At 47.6% G+C, this 24,060-nt stretch overlaps 2 protein-coding genes across 2 annotated transcripts in view; one reads left to right on the top strand and one right to left on the bottom strand.

The window, feature by feature from the left end:
* The window catches only part of ano10a (anoctamin 10a), a 68,885-nt gene that overhangs the window by 31,185 nt on the left and 13,640 nt on the right, over positions 1–24,060 (top strand). The window lies entirely within an intron of this gene.
* snrka (SNF related kinase a) overlaps positions 1,630–24,060 on the bottom strand; it is a 65,995-nt gene continuing 43,564 nt past the window's right edge. Inside the window, exons 5-8 of the mRNA XM_079275528.1 lie at positions 7,642–7,776; positions 5,197–5,386; positions 4,952–5,055; positions 1,630–4,598 (exon numbers count right to left, since the gene is read on the bottom strand). Of these exons, the coding sequence (XP_079131654.1) occupies positions 3,455–4,598; positions 4,952–5,055; positions 5,197–5,386; positions 7,642–7,776 (1,573 nt within the window). The 3' untranslated portion in view covers positions 1,630–3,454. The remainder of the gene's footprint in view (positions 4,599–4,951; positions 5,056–5,196; positions 5,387–7,641; positions 7,777–24,060) is intronic.

Genomic DNA, 24,060 nt, shown 5'->3' with positions numbered 1-24,060 from the left:
CAGGAAGTCGATGGTCCTGCTTAAATCCCACGATGGTGTTCAGCTGCTGATCAGATTGAGATAATGTTGCTTCCTGTTGTTGCTTCCTGTTGTTGCTTCCAGACTTGTTCTAATGTTGTCTTACGTTAGCATGCACTGTGACCAGGGTATAGTCAGGAATATGAACTCCTGTAACACCCGTGGTGCCTTCAATTGCAATCTGAATATTAGTTTTTCCTATGCTCTGGTATTTACATGACCTGATGTATTGAAACTGATGAGAATAAAGTCTGTTGAACGCTTATAAAGGAGGAAATGAAATGTTTCCATGTTGGTTTTCACTGATTCATCTCCTGGAATGTTACGATTGTTTTGGGAGTTTGTTCAAATGAATTCTAAAAGTGCTCCGATATCCCTACACATCAAAACAGTATGGTTCAAGACTTCCCTCACAGTAAGTGTCTAAACACAGATCTATTTGGAATGTCGCATTAATAAATGTATGATTAATCCTTAATGTTTCAGAGAGCAGGGAGTGTATTTTTTAAGTTTTACAACATTAGTTTTTGGAGAAAAACATCTGTTGCACATAATCATGTCCTGTTTTACATAGCGAGACATGAAAACAAAAGCCTAAATTATTTAAATACATTTTATTGAATTTGAAAATGGCATGAACATTCTGCAAGAGTTTGAATTTACATCATAACCATATTTAATCATTGCAACCATTAAACGCTGTCCTCACTGCTGTATCATAGGAAATCTTAATCAATATTAATTCAACATTTACCACTTAGAACACAAAACATTACATAATAACATGCTTATCACAAACGAGTCAATAATCAGTGATCAGAGTAGTCTTCCTGCTCCGACACATCCTCCAAATCACCTTCAACCTCCTGTTGGAGGAACAGATCGAACAGGAACAGGTGTTGCACTAAATCCTGCTGCCATGTCAGCTCAGGCTCCTTTATAATGTTCTGACAGGCGCCATTGATTTCCACTGACAATATCTGAATATTACTTCTTCTCTGCTCTGGTTTTTACATTATCTAATAGAAAGAAACGGTTTGATTGAAGCCTTAATAAAAGAATTAAAGGGAAATGAAACGTGCGTCCAGCTGCACCTGCTGTGCGTTTGGCCCGTTATTGGATTGAAGCGCTCGAAGGCCGGAACGTGCTTCACACCGCGTAGCAGGAACGGTGAGGCGAGTTCATGCAAAGATCAACTGGTCCGGTCTGGTCTGGGTTACTTGTGGAGAGGCTGAGGGTAGAAACCTCCTCAGTGTAGCGCGATGATCACAACGGACTGCTTTCCAACTCCTCCGATGACCCGGATCACAGCCTCACAGGTTGGCGGGGACCAAACCGGAGCGAAGAGTTCAACCACAACCGTCAGGCGGACACAAACACGACTCCCACTGGACCGTGCTCCGGGTTTACCGGATGTGGAAATAGGCGACTTGTTGCCGCATCAACTTCTTTACTGTGTCGCTTTAGTGCTGGAAGTGATTCTCCGCGGCTCGAGGAGCGCCGGTCGCGCCCGGTTTGAAGAACAAATGAAATAAAATCAACCAAGAAAGACTCAGAAGGCAACACGTATGAGACAGTATTCCACATTTTATTTTTGGATATTACCATAGCTATATGCAACTTCTGACGACAGGTATCAACTACAGAATTATACACTGAATATTTCTGTCGGTTGCAACTCTTTTTTTTGTTTTTCTTCTTCTCTCCTGCTGCTTTTTGGTCCAGTAACATGTTCTGGTGCCGATTCTGTGTCACTGAATGTCAAACATTGAAACACATGCACGTCACTCACCCGGATACAGTCGAGTAAGACGACAGTCACGCGGACCCGACAGTATGAACAGGCGTGGTTTGCTTCCAGCGGACACATACAGTAGTACTAATTATCATAAGGCTCGAGCACCGTACAGCGATGCACCAGCGGCTCACCGGCTGCTCCAGATGGAGGAGGAGCACCGTATTTACACTCTATTTACATTTGGTTTGAAAAAGAGAACTCGGACGACAAACGCAGAGAAAGAAACATCAGACAGAGCTTTCCTCTTCCTCTTCCTGTTCAGTCCAGTGAGGCTGCACACGGCTGGTGTAACAGTAAAATGAAACTAATACAATTGTTTCTGTACAGATAGCTGCAACACACCGTATAGCTTATTGCCAATGTCCTCAGAGACCCCCCCCCCCCCCCCCCCCACAGCCCTTACATTTCATTACATGTTTCTCTCACCAGCTGAGCTCCCCCCCCCGTACACGTTTCAAACAGCAGATCGCTTCCGAACAAAAATGTACAAGTTTTTAAAAATAAACTTTACTTTTCAACATACTTTATACATACATACCCCACACGCCCACGTGTACAGTAAGCTTTGGGTGACACGTGGGTGCAGGTGTGACTGAGAGAAGCCAGCGGGGGGGGGGGGGGGGGGGGGGGGGGGGGATGTTGATAGCGACACATTTAAAATATGAATGAAACAAACAGGAACACCTCATTTTACATTGATGGTCAGCAGTGATACTTCAGAGTGCACCATCAACACTCGTTCATCAAGTGTCTTTAAATAAAGAGCCACACATCTAACATGAGCTGAAATCATTCTCGTGAAACAACATGAAACAGATTGTCTGAGTCCAGACTGGAGTTACAAATTAAAAACTTCTCTCTTCCTGCATGGATTCATAGAAATGAAATACACTTTATGATCCGGGTGCCGGCCAACATTCAGAGTGTGAGGGGGGGGGGGGGGGGGGGGGGGGGAGTGTTTCTGATGGAGGGTCAGCTGCCTGCTACTGTACAGTAGTTACAGTATGAGGGCTGCTGTTACGAGGGGAAAAAGACATTTTAACAATAAAAATGTACTATTCTGAGAACACACACACACAACAGTGTTTTGGGGATAAAGTTGTAATTATAAATGTATAAAGTCATATCAGTCATAACTTCTCAAGAAAGTCACAATATTATGAGAATAAGTTCTTCTGACTTTATTCTTGAAATATTTTGACTTTTTCCTCAAAATTACAACTTTATCAGAAATATGACTTTTTTTAAATGACATTTAGGCTCTCTCTAAATATTAAAAATGTTTGGTGGAATTTCCGAAATTATTTTGACTTTTGTCTCGTAAAATGACTCGTGATATTGACCTTTTCGCCAAATGATTGAATTAAACTCATAACAACTTTTTTTCCCCTCACAGTACAGCTAAGTACTTCTACCGTTATATTTACCACCAGTTCACCACCAGTCATTCCAATACGTTCTAAAAGCAGCACTAGTTGCACTGACGTGGTGAGACGTGAAACAAAAGAAAAGGGTCGTAAGCACACTGACAACAGTTCAAAGTCAAAAACAAGCGTTAACAGGAAGGTGAAGGCGGGCTGTGCTCCAGCTGAACACAGCGAGTGATCCCACTGAGAGGGACTGAGAGGGGGCGGGGCTTCAGATGACCTGGCAGCAGCTGGCCGGGGCCGAGGTACAGAGCAGGCCGTCCCCGGAGCCCCCGCCCCGCTGGATGTTCACGGAGATGGTCTTCTCGCACAGAGGTAGTTGAAGCACGCCGCTTTTCAGAGCGCTCAGGTTGCTGTGAGCGTCCCTGCCGTGCGGCGCCGTTTTGCGGTGGTGGTGGTGGTGATGGTGGTGGTGGTGGTGGGTGCGAGGCAGGGCGGCGGTGGTGGGGAGGGCGATGGTGTCCAGGCTCCCAGTGGAGCCGATGCACATCCTCCAGGCTGATTTCTCCTGGATTTTCACGTTCCCTCCCGAGAGGCCGCGAGGGTCTATGATGAACTTACCCCCTCCCCCTCGACCCCCCCGCCCTGCACGGTGATGCTGCAGCTGGGAGCTGAGGCACAGACTCATCAGCTTCAGGCTCTCAACCAGCTCGGTGCCGCGGCTCGCCGTGCGGGACGAGCGGGCCAGAGAGTTGAGGGAGGGGCTAGTGGTGCTACTGTTGTTACAACAGCTGGAGGGGCTATCCTGTCCTCTGCTGCCCCCTCCTCCTCCCCCACTTCCTCCTCCACCACCCCCTCCTCCTCCTCCTTCTCCCCCATTACCACCCCCTCCTGGAGGACTCCCCCTGTCCGGACCAGAGGTCCCCCCTCCTTCTCCGGGAGGCTTGCTGCCTCCCCCGTTGCCCCCCTCGCTGCCGGGCGGCCCCTCGCTGCTGTCCCTCCTGTTCCAGCCGTAGCCGAAGCCCGAGTCTTTATCCAGACGCCGCCGGTGGCTCTCCGAGTCGTCGTCGCTCGTCTCGGAGCTGGAGCACGACGACCCCCGGCCCTGGCTCTTGCGCCGGTGGTAGCGCTTCTGCGTGGGCCCCGGGGACGAGGAGGAGGAGGCGGCCCCGGGGCCCACGCCGGCGGCGTTCCCGGCCATGTTCATCTTGAGGCGGCTGAGCTTGGGCGGCAGGCCCTCGTCCAAGTCGAAGTCGTCGTCCGACTCCCCCTCCTCCTCGAAGATCTGGTTGAGCACGGGGGCGCTCTTCCGGGAGGTGAGGCGGTTGGTGATGGATTGGGGCTTGCGCCTCAGGACCACCTGGGTCGGGAGGGGGGACGGGTCCCGCTCTTCCTCCTCTTCATCCTCCACCAACCTGAAAAATGCACGAGACTTGATTTGTTAGATAAAAAGAGGATCGAAGCAACGCCATGCCAGACAATTTACAAGGGCTGCAACGAACGAGTATCTACTCGATCAAATAATATTCCTATTATTTTCTGCATCAACCGATTGGATTCTTTAAGTCTGATGGTACATTTTCAGTGTTTTCTTTTTAGACCGGTCATCGTCCAAAACCAAGAAATATTCAAAAGACTTTTTTCTAGAATCACTGCTGATTATTATCAAAATAGGAATCCACTTCTTCCGTCTCCTCTGGTTCTTCACTAACTTCTTGTTTGGGGATAAATGGACATAAATGACGACACCACTGAAGCTGAATCCCACCTGAACAGGCACGTTCGCTGCTTGGCTGCTGCTGAGGTGGATGGAGTGGGGGCCCTGGTGGAACCAGACCCAGGGGCGGGGCCCGAGGCAGCAGCACCGGCTCCCTGGAATGTGACGGAAATTTAAAGAACATAATAAAATAAAACAGCTACATGCTTTAAAATGCATCAAAACAGGATGTTAAGTATCCAGCGCAGAAACAAACTGAGCCAAACATTCCCAGCGACGGGGCGGGGGGGGCGTACCTGTCCCGGAGAGTCGGTGGTGTCCTCGCCGCGGCGGCCCAGCTCCATCAGGCCCTTGGAGCGGTGTCCGTTGAGCAGGTTCTCTGTGCTGCGGGCCGGGGACTGGGGGCCGCCGGCGTGGGAGATGGAGGACGCCGCCAGGCTGTCCTCTATGTCCTGGTGCATGTCCACTCTGGTGGGCCACGACTGCCTGTAGAGGTACGACAGGAGAATCCCACGATGAGTTTCACATTCCATCCATTCAAATAAATAAAAACCTCTTCTTAAGCCTTTGGTCAGTAATTATACAGACCACTACAAACGGAGCAGAGAGGAGAGAGTCCACTCAGATGATGGAAATGTCAAACGATACGCTATCTGACCCGAGTGGGACGAATAGACCCACCTCCTCCATCGCTCCACTCTGCTTTGTTTGATCAGGACTCGTTTTACATCACAAGCCCAACAGATGTGAATCTGATTCCACGCTGTGTTTGTATTCAGCGTCAGTCATCGTCTCAAAACGCTGCTGCACAAAGGCCACACTTTGTTAGCAGGAACACCTGTTTTGTACCGGACTACAGTCAATTCTTGAGAATGTTCAGGCATTCGACCTGCAACGGAACATGAATTAAAACACAACTAAAGCAAACAGGCTCAGTTAACATGCTGTCTAATGGGAGGGAAAGCCTGCTGTGTGTTCTCACGGCATGGTGGCTAACATGCTGGCGACATTCTCGTGTAAATGAACACAACGGGGAAGATGGAGGTCATGTCCGCATATATCGTACCATAAGTGTTTTAAATCCCTCAAACACGTGTGACAGACATGTTATGGAGACGGGACATTCTACAGTTTAAGAATAAACACGTTGAGCTCTACAGCAGTTAGCTGGTGAGCAGTGAAGCAGAAGCCGTGCCAGACTTCTGCTGCATCTGATGACTGGCACCAATCACAAAGACGAGAATAAAAAACACACCTGCAGTGTGTGATGGCTGTACCGACATGACAACATATGATCTCAAGCGTTACACCTGCTCACCGGTAGTCTAATGTGTCTGTGGGCAGCTGGAACATGGGATGACTGACTGATGTCTCCTCTTTACCTGTGTTTACCCTTTAAATCTTCAACCATTCCAAGAATAGAATAAATAATAAACCTTGGATATAAAACAAACCAAAGGTATTATTCTTAGACTTGTTTCACCAGCACAGCTGTCCCGCTGAAGCCTCCTCACTTCCTTATTTGTTCCTGTTCCTGTTATAACTGTATGCCGTCCAGCTCTCCCTTCCTGTTCACAGGAACAATGTTGGCAAGGAAGCAAAGAGTGGAACACTTGGAAAGCTGAAGTTATAAACCAGGATGTGTTTTGTTAGTTTATACGTTCATGACGACTTCCATCCCTTAACCTCACCGGTGAACGTCAATGTGAAACGTTAAAGGATTGTCTACGTAAAGATAGAGTGGAGTAATGTCCACCAGAGCAGAGAATGAAGCGACTCTGTGTGTGTGTGTGTTGTTATCAGAGCTGGTTTCCATAGCCAGGCCGGCAATGTAGGCCTTCTAGTGCACGTTAGTGCACGTTAGACTAAATAGAAGACGTGGACGTAGTTATGCCGTTATGAAGCCTCGAGTTTGGGGTTTTGGCCGTCGCCATTTTGACTTTTTGCAACCAGTGAACGAAAGTGACCATATTTCGACTGCGGAGGAGCGACGTATTGTCGCCGAATACGGCCCTGGTAGTGACCTGTCCATCACAGTAGCCCCGCCCCAAAGCATTATGTACTAAATGAACATCATGCTGTATTGAAGAAGACTTGAAACTAGAGACAGACCATAAACTCATGTTTACAATGTTTACTGAGGTAATAAATCAAGAGAGAAGTAGAGTCATTTTCTCATAGACTTCTGTACAACCAGAGGAGTCGCCCCCTGCTGGACATTAGAGAGAATGCAGGGTTAAGACACTTCCTCACTGGCTTCACTCTTCAGAACAGGTAGCACGTAGCACGTAGCACCCACCCTCCGGTTCCATCCATACGTTTACTATCCACTTATCCACGTTGAGAGCTGTGTGGAGGCAATACATTTGATCACATTTCTGGATTCATCACCTTTAAGTCAGGATATGATGGAGTATCTCTTGACTATTTTCCCTTCCCCTCCACCTCCTCCCCTGAGCCCAGCAGGTGGAGGCCCAGTGACCCTAGAAATGGAAATGAAACCTTTGGAGATCTAACCTCGTCTTACGCAAATGTGGCAGAGCTCTGCCAAGGGGAGCCAGACAGGCAGCGGAGCGAGATAGGTCAATTACCCTCTTCACGGCTCGCACCGTGACTCAGATTATGATGATGAGCAGTGATAGTTCTGCTTCACTAGAAGAAGAAAATATCTGGAATGACGCACCCGGGCCACAGCCTGAGGAAGGTCGCCCTTCAGCTCAACTAGAAGCTTGTTCCTTTACCTGAAGTGGGCCTTGATGTTGCTGGGACTGGAGGAGCGGGTCTGGACCTCCTTCTCCTGCTTCTCCCTCAGGATCCTCTCTGCTAGCAGGTAGTATGTGGCTGTGATATGGTTGTACTTGTTGGTCTCCAGGGCTCTGAAACAACACATTGTCAACTATTACAAATGGAAGACAAGACGTAGGCAAAGGGCATCTTCCTAGGGCTGCAAGGACTACTTTTATTATCGATTAATCGCAAGATTGTTTTGTCAATGAATCGATTGTTTTGTCTAGAAGATAATAGTGAAGAAAAAAGCTCTTTATGTGTCTGGTTTTGTGTGACCAACAGTCCACAAACACAAGATTTTTAGTTTACAAAACCAAAAAAAAATGCAATTAGAAACAAACAATAATTTGATTCTCAAAAAAGTTGCAGATTCATTTTCTGTCCATAGTTTAATAACTGTTGAGTGCTTACAACTAAATCATACGTAAACATCACTTTCCTTTTCATTCAGCGCTTGGTCTGTGGAGCATCGGTATTCAACGAGCAGTTCTGATGATGGTACTACTGCAGGTAGTAGTTATGGCTCTATAACAATCTAATAAGAGTGCTCCAATATGGAAGCAACAAACAATGCCGTCACGCAGTCTAACGCTTCTAAAGGCACAGGCTATATGAACTGATTGTATGATCTGTCCCCATCTATCAATCACAGTAGCCCCGCCCTAAAGCATACTCCTCTTTATGGTCTGTTTGACTCTAAATGGAGCATAATGTACTGAATGAACATCATGCTGAATTGAAGAAGACTTGAAACTAGAGATTGAGACATAAACTCATGTTTACAATGTTTACTGAGGTAATAAATCAAGAGAGAAGTAGAGTCATTTTCTATAGACTTCTGTTGGGGTCTGATATATGGCTTAAACATGTGCTGTGGACAAATAGAATCAGGCCTTCACTGTTTCAAGCACAGGTCTCATCCTGACTTGTAGTTTGATGAGAACAAGCCTCCTCTGGAGCGAAATTTCACACTCAGGTGTGAATTCCCCCTCCCCCCCAAAAAACCATGGTAACCGCTGCAGTCTCATTGGCCGAAGGCCAAGAGACCCCAGGACCCCTGTGGTTCAGCCGATGTTCTATAAAACTATCTGCTTCCCCCAACTCAAAGCTTTTTTCCAATTTTCCCTCCGGGGTTAACAGGAGGCACACCACGCTCTCTTCGATCGAACACCCCCGTCCAGGCCACGAGGAAGCCCCTCAAACCCTCACCAAACCCTGTCAGGTCACGAGCCGTTTTGCTGGACGAAACGACGGTGTTCCACTTTGAGTACGGCTCCACCAGCCCGCGAGACGAACCCGCATCAGCGATCCGTTCTCCGCTTTTCTTTTTATTTTGTGCACAAACCGGCACAGAGGAGCCGACGAAGCCTCGCTCCTCTCCTGACCGATGATTACCGGGAGACTTACGGACCACGTCGTCTCAGCCGAAGTTAAACTGTCCTCCCTGCAGCGAGTACAGATCGGACCTGCGTTTGCTCCAGAGCCACGCCACAACGGACCGAAGCCGCACCAGCAAACGCCGTGCGACACACAGCGCCCGCTACCAGCCGCGCTGCAAGCAAGCTTCCCCCCTGTCCCCCTTCCCGACGAGGAAAACGGACCGCTTTGCTCACGAACACTTCAACGTTGCAACGAAGCATCTACAAGTAAGATTCTTGGCATTTGGGCATAGCTTAGCTTAAATTAACTTAAGTTTAATTCAGGCCATTCATTTATATGTTGATATTCCCGTGTTTTTGTGTGTTTAAATTACTGTCGCGTGATATCGAGATATTACGCAATCATTACGGACCAGAGAAGTTCCGTTGTATTCGTGTATTAACTGCTATGACTGTTTCTTTGGGATTATTTTCATTCATTGTCTTCCACTCCGTGTGGAAGTTCTCTTTTCATTAACTCGACTCGGTGAGTGAGCTGAGGTGCGTGGTTTATCACGACATAAGTTACCGGCAGTTCAAAGACGACAGCGGTATATTTATGCATGATAGAACCAGCAATCAGGCTCCCTACCACATCGCACGCCAAAGCGTGATTCACTTCGAGTTCTCGCTCCTTTTTCTCTTTCCTCCTCTCACGTAACACACACACACAGCTCCTAGCTCTACCCCTGGGGAACCTCGTTCAAACGAGCGCCTCACACACACGTGCTGCATCGGCACACGTGAATTACGTACAGCAGCCCCATTCTGCCATTTTGTCCGGGTCACTCGACTCCGCCATCTTTGTAGTTTCTAGCTGTAGTTCTTAAGGCCCCTCCCCTTTGGCCAGCGTCACTCGACGCCGCCATCTTTGTAGTCTTTAGCGTAGCTGTAAGACTCCTTCCTGTTCACCCACAGACCCACACACACATACACATACACACACAGACATACACCCTCATCCATTTTATTCATTCTTTAGTTTAGGCATATAAAATTGTATGATAACGTTGGTTGGTTGCAATATTAATTGATTTGATCATTTATTATTTTGATTCAATAAACTCTGTTATACTTTCAGGAGCAGTCGTCTGTGATTACTTGTGCATATGTATTTGATAAGACTGTATGTAGTAGCCTGTGCTCGAACTTAAAAACCTTCACTGTCACTGAATGTATAGTCATACGCAGACTATTGACATTATGAGTGACTACTAATTATGAGACTTAGTTTTATCGTTTGGTTATTGGTCCCTGTTCGCAGGGTGGTGCCCCGTTTATATTAATAATCATTAATAATTGTTACATACATCAATAATTCTATTGATGTCAAGAATTCAGTTTCTTAAATGCTGATAACCCAAACACGCTCCTTTAGATCCGAACATAATGGTGCCCCGTGTGAGGCTACGTTATTCCAGTTTTGTTACAGTATATATGCACATTAATCCATAATTATTTTTGAATAATTAATTTTCCAAAAAAATATTGAATGATCCAAATTCCTGAAACTTATTTCCCAAAATAGGTAGGCTTTGATCTTCAAAATCTTGTCTTATTGTAATTAAATTTTTGATTTTAAATCCAGATTTTTAATCTTAATCTTTAATTCCCTTCTCGAAATTTTATTTTATTTCGTTTCCAGGTTTAATTATTCGTTTCATTTCTTAAACTAACAGCCAGCTGTGTAGTAGATTTGATCGTTATTTGTAATACCTTGCTTGTTTTCTTAAATCCCTCAAAGAAGTTACACACAGCTGTCACAGGCCCAAAGTGCTAAACCACATTAGCATTTTCGCACCTCTGGCTGCAAAGCAGTAGTGATACCTCAGAGCAGCAACAGTAGAAACGTAAGTCACAGAGCTAGACATTTCACTGTGCGCCTGCATGAACCGTAACACTAACAGTAATTAACACCTAACAGTAGAAATCCTAAGTTACAGAACTAGACATTTCACTGAGAACCGTAAACACTAACAGTTTCCGTTCTAACACTAGGGAATTAACAACTACTGGGAGTCGCACTCATTAGAGAGAATGAGCGACGAGAAATCCCCCATTCCTGGAGCTGTAGCTCCAGAAGACACCGCAGTACGAGATGCGGTGGCTGATGTCCTTGGACTCACAGCAAAGGAAAGAGAGTACTTTGCAGAATACACTGCTGTCCTATGCGACGAGCAATTAGAGCAGCTGGTGGCTTATGTAAATAACCCAGCAGGTAACAGAGAGCGCCTGATTCAGGACGTAATCGGCGAAATACTGCTCATCTATCATCAGAAAATGCAGCTGCAAGCTGCCCGAACCCGGGCACAGAGCGACGAGCAGCAACGCGAGATCTGGACACTCCGAACAGAGGTTCAGGAGTTGTCACGTGACTGTAGAGCCCTACAGTCAGAAAATAGTAGCCTGCGCAGTGACCTCAGAGAGGTCAACCTAAAACTCTCTAAAGCATCAGAGAGTGATGACAAACTGAAAGCGCTTCAAGGTGTTCCAGCAACCCCGGTAGGTACTGCTACCCCCTATCGAGCCTTTCAGCCCAGTCATTTCTTGGTCTCGGCTCCCTCATTCCCCGAGATCCGAACCACCTTGCATTTCTTGAAAGCGACATCCGCAACCAGGAGGAGAGAGGACCAACACCAGGTCCTAGACGGCCCAGGTGGCTTCAAAACCACCTCAGGCGAACGCAATCCTCCACGCAGTTCACGCGCGCGACAAGAACTGACCCCATCCCCCTCAGGGAGGGAGGATGATCGTCGTTACCACCATCGCGAGTATGGAGACTCAGACGACTCGGACGGCTCAGGCCCCATCAACCTTGGAGGCCTGCGTACTCGACAGATTGAGTCTCTGGTAAAAGACGTAGAGCGCTTCAATCCCGATAATCACGACTCGAGCATCGATGACTACCTTAGGGAGATCGATCGCTGCCTCCTCGACCTATCGCGCCCCTCATCGCGCGAAAAGCTAAAGCTAGTGTGGAAAACCACTGCGCGAAGCGTCCACGCTTTCATGGAAACGCTCCAACCGAGCATCCGCGACCGCTATTCATCCCTTTGTAACGCCCTTAGGGAGGGGTACTCCCTGTACTCCAACCCAGCTTCTGCCACCCTCGGCGCCTTTGCCATTTCCCAGGAAAGGCTAGAGTCTCCGAGAGACTACTTCAGGCGCTTGAGATCTGCGTACTTCCAAGGACGTAACGCCCCAGGTCTAGAAGAAGACCATGCCTTCAAGTCGCTATTCTTGCACAATCTCCACGACAACGTGAGATACGATGTTACTATGCACTGCAGAACGAGTAACCTCACCATGCCAGAGATTAGGAAATACGCGCAACTTGCATGGGAGACACGCGGACGGCCGACAAATCGGTACGAAGACACCGCCATAGTCTTAGGCATCCAACAGTCGAGCGACTCCGACCTAGCGTCGGAAGACGACGAGAGGACTTGGCCTAGCGAGCCCTGGTCACCCCCGAGGAACAGACGACCCTGGCGGTCGAAAGACCAACGGAACCAGGGGGGTGAAAGACGCCCTCAAGGGCAACACCTCAGGTAACGCTGACTCGCAGCCCACCTGACTAAGCCAAGTGACCTTTCCCCCTGCTGCCAAGTCGACGTGGTAGGGGGGGGGGAAGAGAACTCAGCACACTTCCGGAAACGACCACTCCCAATTTCGCACCTCGTTCTTCAACCTTCTTGGGCGACCTTGTTCGCAAAGGCAATGCCCGTTATGTATATATCTATACATATTCTTCAGTCTTACTGGGGGGTCATAACACTCTTGCTCTACCCGACTCCGGCTCAGAAACGAGCCTCATGTGTTCCCCCACCTTTTCGCATACACCTCTAGGGTGCCACAACCTTAGAGGCCCTTCGAGCACCCTAGCTCGTAAGATCTTTTGTCAAATAAGCCTTGTTCTCCTGCTCTGTCAGCATGATCCACCTCCAGCTTGTCCAACGAAGCCACCGCCTTCTTTCAGCCGAGTCATCGCCCGGGCCTGTCAAGTCGCCAGTGCCGTAGGTAACTGAACTTGACCTGTGCGCCGGACCTGTCTCCATCTCTAATTAGGAGGGTGGGGGGAGGGAGATATCACCAGCCCGCCATGACACACTCCAGAGTGAAACTGTTCGCGACGTTTCCCTGAGTGCTGGCGGTAACGTGGGATATCTGCCCTCGCCACTTGAACAGCGCGAGGGGGGTGGGATCTCTGACAACAGAAACTTAGAGAGATGTACTTCACAGGAAGTACACTCTAATCTCGGCAGTGCCGAAACCAACCGGCAGAATGGCAGCTTACTATTGACTACTAACGTTTAACTGCATGCTCCAACTCACCCTGTAGACATGCACTAACCGCTAACACATCCAACTTCAACCAGAACAGTTGCATGACCTGACGAACCATTGTGACTGTAAACTGATGCTCCACTCTCATGAACAACTCTTTGCATGCTTTATAGACTCTACCAGAAGTAACCAGAGAAGACATAACCTCTGCCGTAGCAGTCAGATTTAACCCAGGACCTCATCCGAGAAGGCTCAGCTGTCAACAGCTGGAGCAGCGAAAGACCAGCCTAGCTAGTCACACTAGCCGTGCTAATGAAATCTGTAAATCTGCTACCACTACTGTTATGCAACCCTCACAGGTACCTCTGGCCTATAGTCTTGGCAACGCAACTCCAATATCGATAGATTCTAAAACTTAGACACAGGACTCGCTCTAAATCTACCGATCAGAGAGAGATAGACGCACATATCATGTACTAATAGATCCAGAAGCGACAGACCAAACTGGATTCCCTCCTATTCATAACACCACGTAGCCAACCTACGACTGCTCCGCCGACGGACTCCAGTCCTGTCTAGGAGTTGAACCAGTAACCACTGTTTGCCCCTCACCTGCTTCTTGTCTTTCTATTCTTTCCTTCTCTCTCTTTTGTTTTGTTTATTTGGGTTGTTACTTTCTTTGACACTGTGCCACAATGCTAGAATATCACAACATCATAATAGCGATTGAATTATTTGGGAATAATGTTTTGCTCACCTATGATTTGAATTGTGTATGATAGTAGATGTAGGTAGAAGTAGTTGAAGTCATCTGCCCAGATGCCACCTTAGTCATCTGCCCAGATGCCAATGAACTCTGAACTTGAACTCTGAACTTGAACACCATGAACTTGACCACTATGAACCTTGAACTCTATGAACACTGAACACTGCCTGTTTTAACCACTGCTTTTGGTCTCAGGAACACTTGGACTGTCTCACCTCTTCAGGTTTCCCCACCACATGGATGCACATGCCAGCCCTTGGTTTGCTCTAAAGACCGAAGCCAACATCTCGCTCTTCAGAACAAAGGGGGGATGTTGGGGTCTGATATATGGCTTAAACATGTGCTGTGGACAAATAGAATCAGGCCTTCACTGTTTCAAGCACAGGTCTCATCCTGACTTGTAGTTTGATGAGAACATGCCTCCTCTGGAGCGAAATTTCACACTCAGGTGTGAATTCCCCCTCCCCCCCAAAAAACCATGGTAACCGCTGCAGTCTCATTGGCCGAAGGCCAAGAGACCCCAGGACCCCTGTGGTTCAGCCGATGTTCTATAAAACTATCTGCTTCCCCCAACTCAAAGCTTTTTTCCAATTTTCCCTCCGGGGTTAACAGGAGGCACACCACGCTCTCTTCGATCGAACACCCCCGTCCAGGCCACGAGGAAGCCCCTCAAACCCTCACCAAACCCTGTCAGGTCACGAGCCGTTTTGCTGGACGAAACGACGGTGTTCCACTTTGAGTACGGCTCCACCAGCCCGCGAGACGAACCCGCATCAGCGATCCGTTCTCCGCTTTTCTTTTTATTTTGTGCACAAACCGGCACAGAGGAGCCGACGAAGCCTCGCTCCTCTCCTGACCGATGATTACCGGGAGACCTACGGACCACGTCGTCTCAGCCGAAGTTAAACTGTCCTCCCTGCAGCGAGTACAGATCGGACCTGCGTTTGCTCCAGAGCCACGCCACAACGGACCGAAGCCGCACCAGCAAACGCCGTGCGACACACAGCGCCCGCTACCAGCCGCGCTGCAAGCAAGCTTCCCCCCTGTCCCCCTTCCCGACGAGGAAAACGGACCGCTTTGCTCACGAACACTTCAACGTTGCAACGAAGCATCTACAAGTAAGATTCTTGGCATTTGGGCATAGCTTAGCTTAAATTAACTTAAGTTTAATTCAGGCCATTCATTTATATGTTGATATTCCCGTGTTTTTGTGTGTTTAAATTACTGTCGCGTGATATCGAGATATTACGCAATCATTACGGACCAGAGAAGTTCCGTTGTATTCGTGTATTAACTGCTATGACTGTTTCTTTGGGATTATTTCCATTCATTGTCTTCCACTCCGTGTGGAAGTTCTCTTTTCATTAACTCGACTCGGTGAGTGAGCTGAGGTGCGTGGTTTATCACGACATAAGTTACCGGCAGTTCAAAGACGACAGCGGTATATTTATGCATGATAGAACCAGCAATCAGGCTCCCTACCACATCGCACGCCGAAGCGTGATTCACTTCGAGTTCTCGCTCCTTTTTCTCTTTCCTCCTCTCACGTAACACACACACACAGCTCCTAGCTCTACCCCTGGGGAACCTCGTTCAAACGAGCGCCTCACACACACGTGCTGCATCGGCACACGTGAATTACGTACAGCAGCCCCATTCTGCCATTTTGTCCGGGTCACTCGACTCCGCCATCTTTGTAGTTTCTAGCTGTAGTTCTTAAGGCCCCTCCCCTTTGGCCAGCGTCACTCGACGCCGCCATCTTTGTAGTCTTTAGCGTAGCTGTAAGACTCCTTCCTGTTCACCCACAGACCCACACACACACATACACATACACACACAGACATACACCCTCATCCATTTTATTCATTCTTTAGTTTAGGCATATAAAATTGTATGATAACGTTGGTTGGTTGCAATATTAATTGATTTGATCATTTATTATTTTGATTCAATAAACTCTGTTATACTTTCAGGAGCAGTCGTCTGTGATTACTTGTGCATATGTATTTGATAAGACTGTATGTAGTAGCCTGTGCTCGAACTTAAAAACCTTCACTGTCACTGAATGTATAGTCATACGCAGACTATTGACATTATGAGTGACTACTAATTATGAGACTTAGTTTTATCGTTTGGTTATTGGTCCCTGTTCGCAGGGTGGTGCCCCGTTTATATTAATAATCATTAATAATTGTTACATACATCAATAATTCTATTGATGTCAAGAATTCAGTTTCTTAAATGCTGATAACCCAAACACGCTCCTTTAGATCCGAACATAATGGTGCCCCGTGTGAGGCTACATTATTCCAGTTTTGTTACAGTATATATGCACATTAATCCATAATTATTTTTGAATAATTAATTTTCCAAAAAAATATTGAATGATCCAAATTCCTGAAACTTATTTCCCAAAATAGGTAGGCTTTGATCTTCAAAATCTTGTCTTATTGTAATTAAATTTTTGATTTTAAATCCAGATTTTTAATCTTAATCTTTAATTCCCTTCTCGAAATTTTATTTTATTTCGTTTCCAGGTTTAATTATTCGTTTCATTTCTTAAACTAACAGCCAGCTGTGTAGTAGATTTGATCGTTATTTGTAATACCTTGCTTGTTTTCTTAAATCCCTCAAAGAAGTTACACACAGCTGTCACAGGCCCAAAGTGCTAAACCACATTAGCATTTTCGCACCTCTGGCTGCAAAGCAGTAGTGATACCTCAGAGCAGCAACAGTAGAAACGTAAGTCACAGAGCTAGACATTTCACTGTGCGCCTGCATGAACCGTAACACTAACAGTAATTAACACCTAACAGTAGAAATCCTAAGTTACAGAACTAGACATTTCACTGAGAACCGTAAACACTAACAGTTTCCGTTCTAACACTAGGGAATTAACAACTACTGGGAGTCGCACTCATTAGAGAGAATGAGCGACGAGAAATCCCCCATTCCTGGAGCTGTAGCTCCAGAAGACACCGCAGTACGAGATGCGGTGGCTGATGTCCTTGGACTCACAGCAAAGGAAAGAGAGTACTTTGCAGAATACACTGCTGTCCTATGCGACGAGCAATTAGAGCAGCTGGTGGCTTATGTAAATAACCCAGCAGGTAACAGAGAGCGCCTGATTCAGGACGTAATCGGCGAAATACTGCTCATCTATCATCAGAAAATGCAGCTGCAAGCTGCCCGAACCCGGGCACAGAGCGACGAGCAGCAACGCGAGATCTGGACACTCCGAACAGAGGTTCAGGAGTTGTCACGTGACTGTAGAGCCCTACAGTCAGAAAATAGTAGCGTGCGCAGTGACCTCAGAGAGGTCAACCTAAAACTCTCTAAAGCATCAGAGAGTGATGACAAACTGAAAGCGCTTCAAGGTGTTCCAGCAACCCCGGTAGGTACTGCTACCCCCTATCGAGCCTTTCAGCCCAGTCATTTCTTGGTCTCGGCTCCCTCATTCCCCGAGATCCGAACCACCTTGCATTTCTTGAAAGCGACATCCGCAACCAGGAGGAGAGAGGACCAACACCAGGTCCTAGACGGCCCAGGTGGCTTCAAAACCACCTCAGGCGAACGCAATCCTCCACGCAGTTCACGCGCGCGACAAGAACTGACCCCATCCCCCTCAGGGAGGGAGGATGATCGTCGTTACCACCATCGCGAGTATGGAGACTCAGACGACTCGGACGGCTCAGGCCCCATCAACCTTGGAGGCCTGCGTACTCGACAGATTGAGTCTCTGGTAAAAGACGTAGAGCGCTTCAATCCCGATAATCACGACTCGAGCATCGATGACTACCTTAGGGAGATCGATCGCTGCCTCCTCGACCTATCGCGCCCCTCATCGCGCGAAAAGCTAAAGCTAGTGTGGAAAACCACTGCGCGAAGCGTCCACGCTTTCATGGAAACGCTCCAACCGAGCATCCGCGACCGCTATTCATCCCTTTGTAACGCCCTTAGGGAGGGGTACTCCCTGTACTCCAACCCAGCTTCTGCCACCCTCGGCGCCTTTGCCATTTCCCAGGAAAGGCTAGAGTCTCCGAGAGACTACTTCAGGCGCTTGAGATCTGCGTACTTCCAAGGACGTAACGCCCCAGGTCTAGAAGAAGACCATGCCTTCAAGTCGCTATTCTTGCACAATCTCCACGACAACGTGAGATACGATGTTACTATGCACTGCAGAACGAGTAACCTCACCATGCCAGAGATTAGGAAATACGCGCAACTTGCATGGGAGACACGCGGACGGCCGACAAATCGGTACGAAGACACCGCCATAGTCTTAGGCATCCAACAGTCGAGCGACTCCGACCTAGCGTCGGAAGACGACGAGAGGACTTGGCCTAGCGAGCCCTGGTCACCCCCGAGGAACAGACGACCCTGGCGGTCGAAAGACCAACGGAACCAGGGGGGTGAAAGACGCCCTCAAGGGCAACACCTCAGGTAACGCTGACTCGCAGCCCACCTGACTAAGCCAAGTGACCTTTCCCCCTGCTGCCAAGTCGACGTGGTAGGGGGGGGGAAGAGAACTCAGCACACTTCCGGAAACGACCACTCCCAATTTCGCACCTCGTTCTTCAACCTTCTTGGGCGACCTTGTTCGCAAAGGCAATGCCCGTTATGTATATATCTATACATATTCTTCAGTCTTACTGGGGGGTCATAACACTCTTGCTCTACCCGACTCCGGCTCAGAAACGAGCCTCATGTGTTCCCCCACCTTTTCGCATACACCTCTAGGGTGCCACAACCTTAGAGGCCCTTCGAGCACCCTAGCTCGTAAGATCTTTTGTCAAATAAGCCTTGTTCTCCTGCTCTGTCAGCATGATCCACCTCCAGCTTGTCCAACGAAGCCACCGCCTTCTTTCAGCCGAGTCATCGCCCGGGCCTGTCAAGTCGCCAGTGCCGTAGGTAACTGAACTTGACCTGTGCGCCGGACCTGTCTCCATCTCTAATTAGGAGGGTGGGGGGAGGGAGATATCACCAGCCCGCCATGACACACTCCAGAGTGAAACTGTTCGCGACGTTTCCCTGAGTGCTGGCGGTAACGTGGGATATCTGCCCTCGCCACTTGAACAGCGCGAGGGGGGTGGGATCTCTGACAACAGAAACTTAGAGAGATGTACTTCACAGGAAGTACACTCTAATCTCGCCAGTGCCGAAACCAACCGGCAGAATGGCAGCTTACTATTGACTACTAACGTTTAACTGCATGCTCCAACTCACCCTGTAGACATGCACTAACCGCTAACACATCCAACTTCAACCAGAACAGTTGCATGACCTGACGAACCATTGTGACTGTAAACTGATGCTCCACTCTCATGAACAACTCTTTGCATGCTTTATAGACTCTACCAGAAGTAACCAGAGAAGACATAACCTCTGCCGTAGCAGTCAGATTTAACCCAGGACCTCATCCGAGAAGGCTCAGCTGTCAACAGCTGGAGCAGCGAAAGACCAGCCTAGCTAGTCACACTAGCCGTGCTAATGAAATCTGTAAATCTGCTACCACTACTGTTATGCAACCCTCACAGGTACCTCTGGCCTATAGTCTTGGCAACGCAACTCCAATATCGATAGATTCTAAAACTTAGACACAGGACTCGCTCTAAATCTACCGATCAGAGAGAGATAGACGCACATATCATGTACTAATAGATCCAGAAGCGACAGACCAAACTGGATTCCCTCCTATTCATAACACCACGTAGCCAACCTACGACTGCTCCGCCGACGGACTCCAGTCCTGTCTAGGAGTTGAACCAGTAACCACTGTTTGCCCCTCACCTGCTTCTTGTCTTTCTATTCTTTCCTTCTCTTTCTTTTGTTTTGTTTATTTGGGTTGTTACTTTCTTTGACACTGTGCCACAATGCTAGAATATCACAACATCATAATAGCGATTGAATTATTTGGGAATAATGTTTTGCTCACCTATGATTTGAATTGTGTATGATAGTAGATGTAGGTAGAAGTAGTTGAAGTCATCTGCCCAGATGCCACCTTAGTCATCTGCCCAGATGCCAACGAACTCTGAACTTGAACTCTGAACTTGAACACCATGAACTTGACCACTATGAACCTTGAACTCTATGAACACTGAACACTGCCTGTTTTAACCACTGCTTTTGGTCTCAGGAACACTTGGACTGTCTCACCTCTTCAGGTTTCCCCACCACATGGATGCACATGCCAGCCCTTGGTTTGCTCTAAAGACCGAAGCCAACATCTCGCTCTTCAGAACAAAGGGGGGATGTTGGGGTCTGATATATGGCTTAAACATGTGCTGTGGACAAATAGAATCAGGCCTTCACTGTTTCAAGCACAGGTCTCATCCTGACTTGTAGTTTGATGAGAACATGCCTCCTCTGGAGCGAAATTTCACACTCAGGTGTGAATTCCCCCTCCCCCCCCAAAAAACCATGGTAACCGCTGCAGTCTCATTGGCCGAAGGCCAAGAGACCCCAGGACCCCTGTGGTTCAGCCGATGTTCTATAAAACTATCTGCTTCCCCCAACTCAAAGCTTTTTTCCAATTTTCCCTCCGGGGTTAACAGGAGGCACACCACGCTCTCTTCGATCGAACACCCCCGTCCAGGCCACGAGGAAGCCCCTCAAACCCTCACCAAACCCTGTCAGGTCACGAGCCGTTTTGCTGGACGAAACGACGGTGTTCCACTTTGAGTACGGCTCCACCAGCCCGCGAGACGAACACGCATCAGCGATCCGTTCTCCGCTTTTCTTTTTATTTTGTGCACAAACCGGCACAGAGGAGCCGACGAAGCCTCGCTCCTCTCCTGACCGATGATTACCGGGAGACCTACGGACCACGTCGTCTCAGCCGAAGTTAAACTGTCCTCCCTGCAGCGAGTACAGATCGGACCTGCGTTTGCTCCAGAGCCACGCCACAACGGACCGAAGCCGCACCAGCAAACGCCGTGCGACACACAGCGCCCGCTACCAGCCGCGCTGCAAGCAAGCTTCCCCCCTGTCCCCCTTCCCGACGAGGAAAACGGACCGCTTTGCTCACGAACACTTCAACGTTGCAACGAAGCATCTACAAGTAAGATTCTTGGCATTTGGGCATAGCTTAGCTTAAATTAACTTAAGTTTAATTCAGGCCATTCATTTATATGTTGATATTCCCGTGTTTTTGTGTGTTTAAATTACTGTCGCGTGATATCGAGATATTACGCAATCATTACGGACCAGAGAAGTTCCGTTGTATTCGTGTATTAACTGCTATGACTGTTTCTTTGGGATTATTTTCATTCATTGTCTTCCACTCCGTGTGGAAGTTCTCTTTTCATTAACTCGACTCGGTGAGTGAGCTGAGGTGCGTGGTTTATCACGACATAAGTTACCGGCAGTTCAAAGACGACAGCGGTATATTTATGCATGATAGAACCAGCAATCAGGCTCCCTACCACATCGCACGCCGAAGCGTGATTCACTTCGAGTTCTCGCTCCTTTTTCTCTTTCCTCCTCTCACGTAACACACAAACACAGCTCCTAGCTCTACCCCTGGGGAACCTCGTTCAAACGAGCGCCTCACACACACGTGCTGCATCGGCACACGTGAATTACGTACAGCAGCCCCATTCTGCCATTTTGTCCGGGTCACTCGACTCCGCCATCTTTGTAGTTTCTAGCTGTAGTTCTTAAGGCCCCTCCCCTTTGGCCAGCGTCACTCGACGCCGCCATCTTTGTAGTCTTTAGCGTAGCTGTAAGACTCCTTCCTGTTCACCCACAGACCCACACACACACATACACATACACACACAGACATACACCCTCATCCATTTTATTCATTCTTTAGTTTAGGCATATAAAATTGTATGATAACGTTGGTTGGTTGCAATATTAATTGATTTGATCATTTATTATTTTGATTCAATAAACTCTGTTATACTTTCAGGAGCAGTCGTCTGTGATTACTTGTGCATATGTATTTGATAAGACTGTATGTAGTAGCCTGTGCTCGAACTTAAAAACCTTCACTGTCACTGAATGTATAGCCATACGCAGACTATTGACATTATGAGTGACTACTAATTATGAGACTTAGTTTTATCGTTTGGTTATTGGTCCCTGTTCGCAGGGTGGTGCCCCGTTTATATTAATAATCATTAATAATTGTTACATACATCAATAATTCTATTGATGTCAAGAATTCAATAAATGCTGATAACCCAAACACGCTCCTTTAGACCCAACACTTCTATACAACCAGAGGAGTTGCCCCCTGCTGGACAGTAGAGAGAATGCAGCTTTAAGACACTTCCGCGTCGGCAGAACCGGAGGTTGCCGCTGATTCCCAATACAACAGTACATATCACTGTGAAGCGTGACCTGCTGACCCTCTGTGACCCAGATGGAAGGTGTGAAGTCGGTGTAAAGAGAAGCACATTCCTCCAGTAAGCATTAATGCTTCACCTCTGCATATTTATGAAAGATAGGCTGGCAGCAACAAGTGTCAGCTTGAAATGGTGACTCTGTAATCAACAGCTGTTCTCTCTTTTATTCCCTTTTATTTTCTCTTATGCAACTCTGTCTCCGCGTGTAGCAGCACACCAGGTTTCTCTCATAGCTGCAGGGTAAACGCGTGTGCTGTGTTTCAGTGAAACAGGAAACGGGTTGGCTCACATTTTACTCACAAAGGGGAACAGTGTGACTCCCATCACACGATGACTTTGATGAGATGCCAGCTACTGTACCTGGGTACTGATAGTGAAAGTTCCATCACAATCTATTATTGCCCGCCATTTTACATGTGTAAATTAAATAAGACATTGGTGTATTTTAAAGGCAGCGACTGTGATTCTAATCTATTTCGCTTTTTGTCAGATTCCTCGAGTATCTCCAAACAAACAAAGTGGATCAGGCCGAGCCACCACGGGGCTGTGCCCAATGTCTTTACATTCAAACTTTCTATGTTTATTCATACAGGTGTGAGCCTCCCTTTGTGTGTGTGTGTGTGTGTGTGTGTGTGTGTGTGTGTGTGTGTGTGTGTGTGTGTGTGTGTGTGTGTGTGTGCGTGTTTTGACCGCAGTGAAAATGTGTTTTTAAAGGCTGAACGCCAGTAAATACGGACTGAATTGTGAAACCGTTCTAGTATCGGTATATTGTGAAGCACTAAATCAAAGTAATCACATGTGGCTGTATGCGGGCTGTGGCTCTGGTTTTCATTGATGTGTGTGTGTGTGTGTGAAAATCCGCTGAATTACCAGTGGTTTTGCACAAGGCTTTTGAATCCACTTGTGTTTGAGCAGGAGGGAGTTGATGACAGTGTTGTATTTCAACAGATAGACAGAGAGCCTTTTAGAGCCCTTGGTGACCTTCATGCCCCTCAATTGGCCAATCAAAGACACAAGAGCTTAATTACAGCAGATTGGCTTTGTAACATCAACTGCATATTTCTACTCAGCAGCCTGTGTGATGGTCCCTGCTTAGTCTGCTTGTGTCAGTTACTGTGTCTACCTATCCTGTCTTTAGGTGCTGTAGGAGCCTGAGCTGTGTCCTGCCACATCTGTAACACCTGGGCCCAGTGCTCCAAAGGACATATAAATATTCAGAACATAGATTGAATATACTTTTTCTGGCCTTTTGTTTTTTACACCTCAGACTTCATTATACGCACACATCCACATGAACACTACAGAGGTCACTGACTAACGGGTCACATCTGGATATACCTCTCAGTTTATCTTCTGTATTAGAATAAATGTCTCATATCTGCTGTCTGTATGTCCGTTCGCTTTATTGTCACAACCCACGGCCCGGGTTATGATACTCAGTGATCATTGAAGCAGAAATGCATAAAATAACATAAATGAAGTTGGATAAATCACGTCCAACAAATGTCTGTGCTGTACATGCACCACCGCCCGCTCGTCTCCTTC

This window comes from Melanostigma gelatinosum (assembly GCF_949748355.1).
Source record: "Melanostigma gelatinosum genome assembly, chromosome: 9".
NCBI classification, from domain to species: domain Eukaryota; kingdom Metazoa; phylum Chordata; class Actinopteri; order Perciformes; family Zoarcidae; genus Melanostigma; species Melanostigma gelatinosum.
Note: the sequence above shows the minus strand (reverse complement) of the source record. Positions and strands in the feature narration are given on the sequence as shown.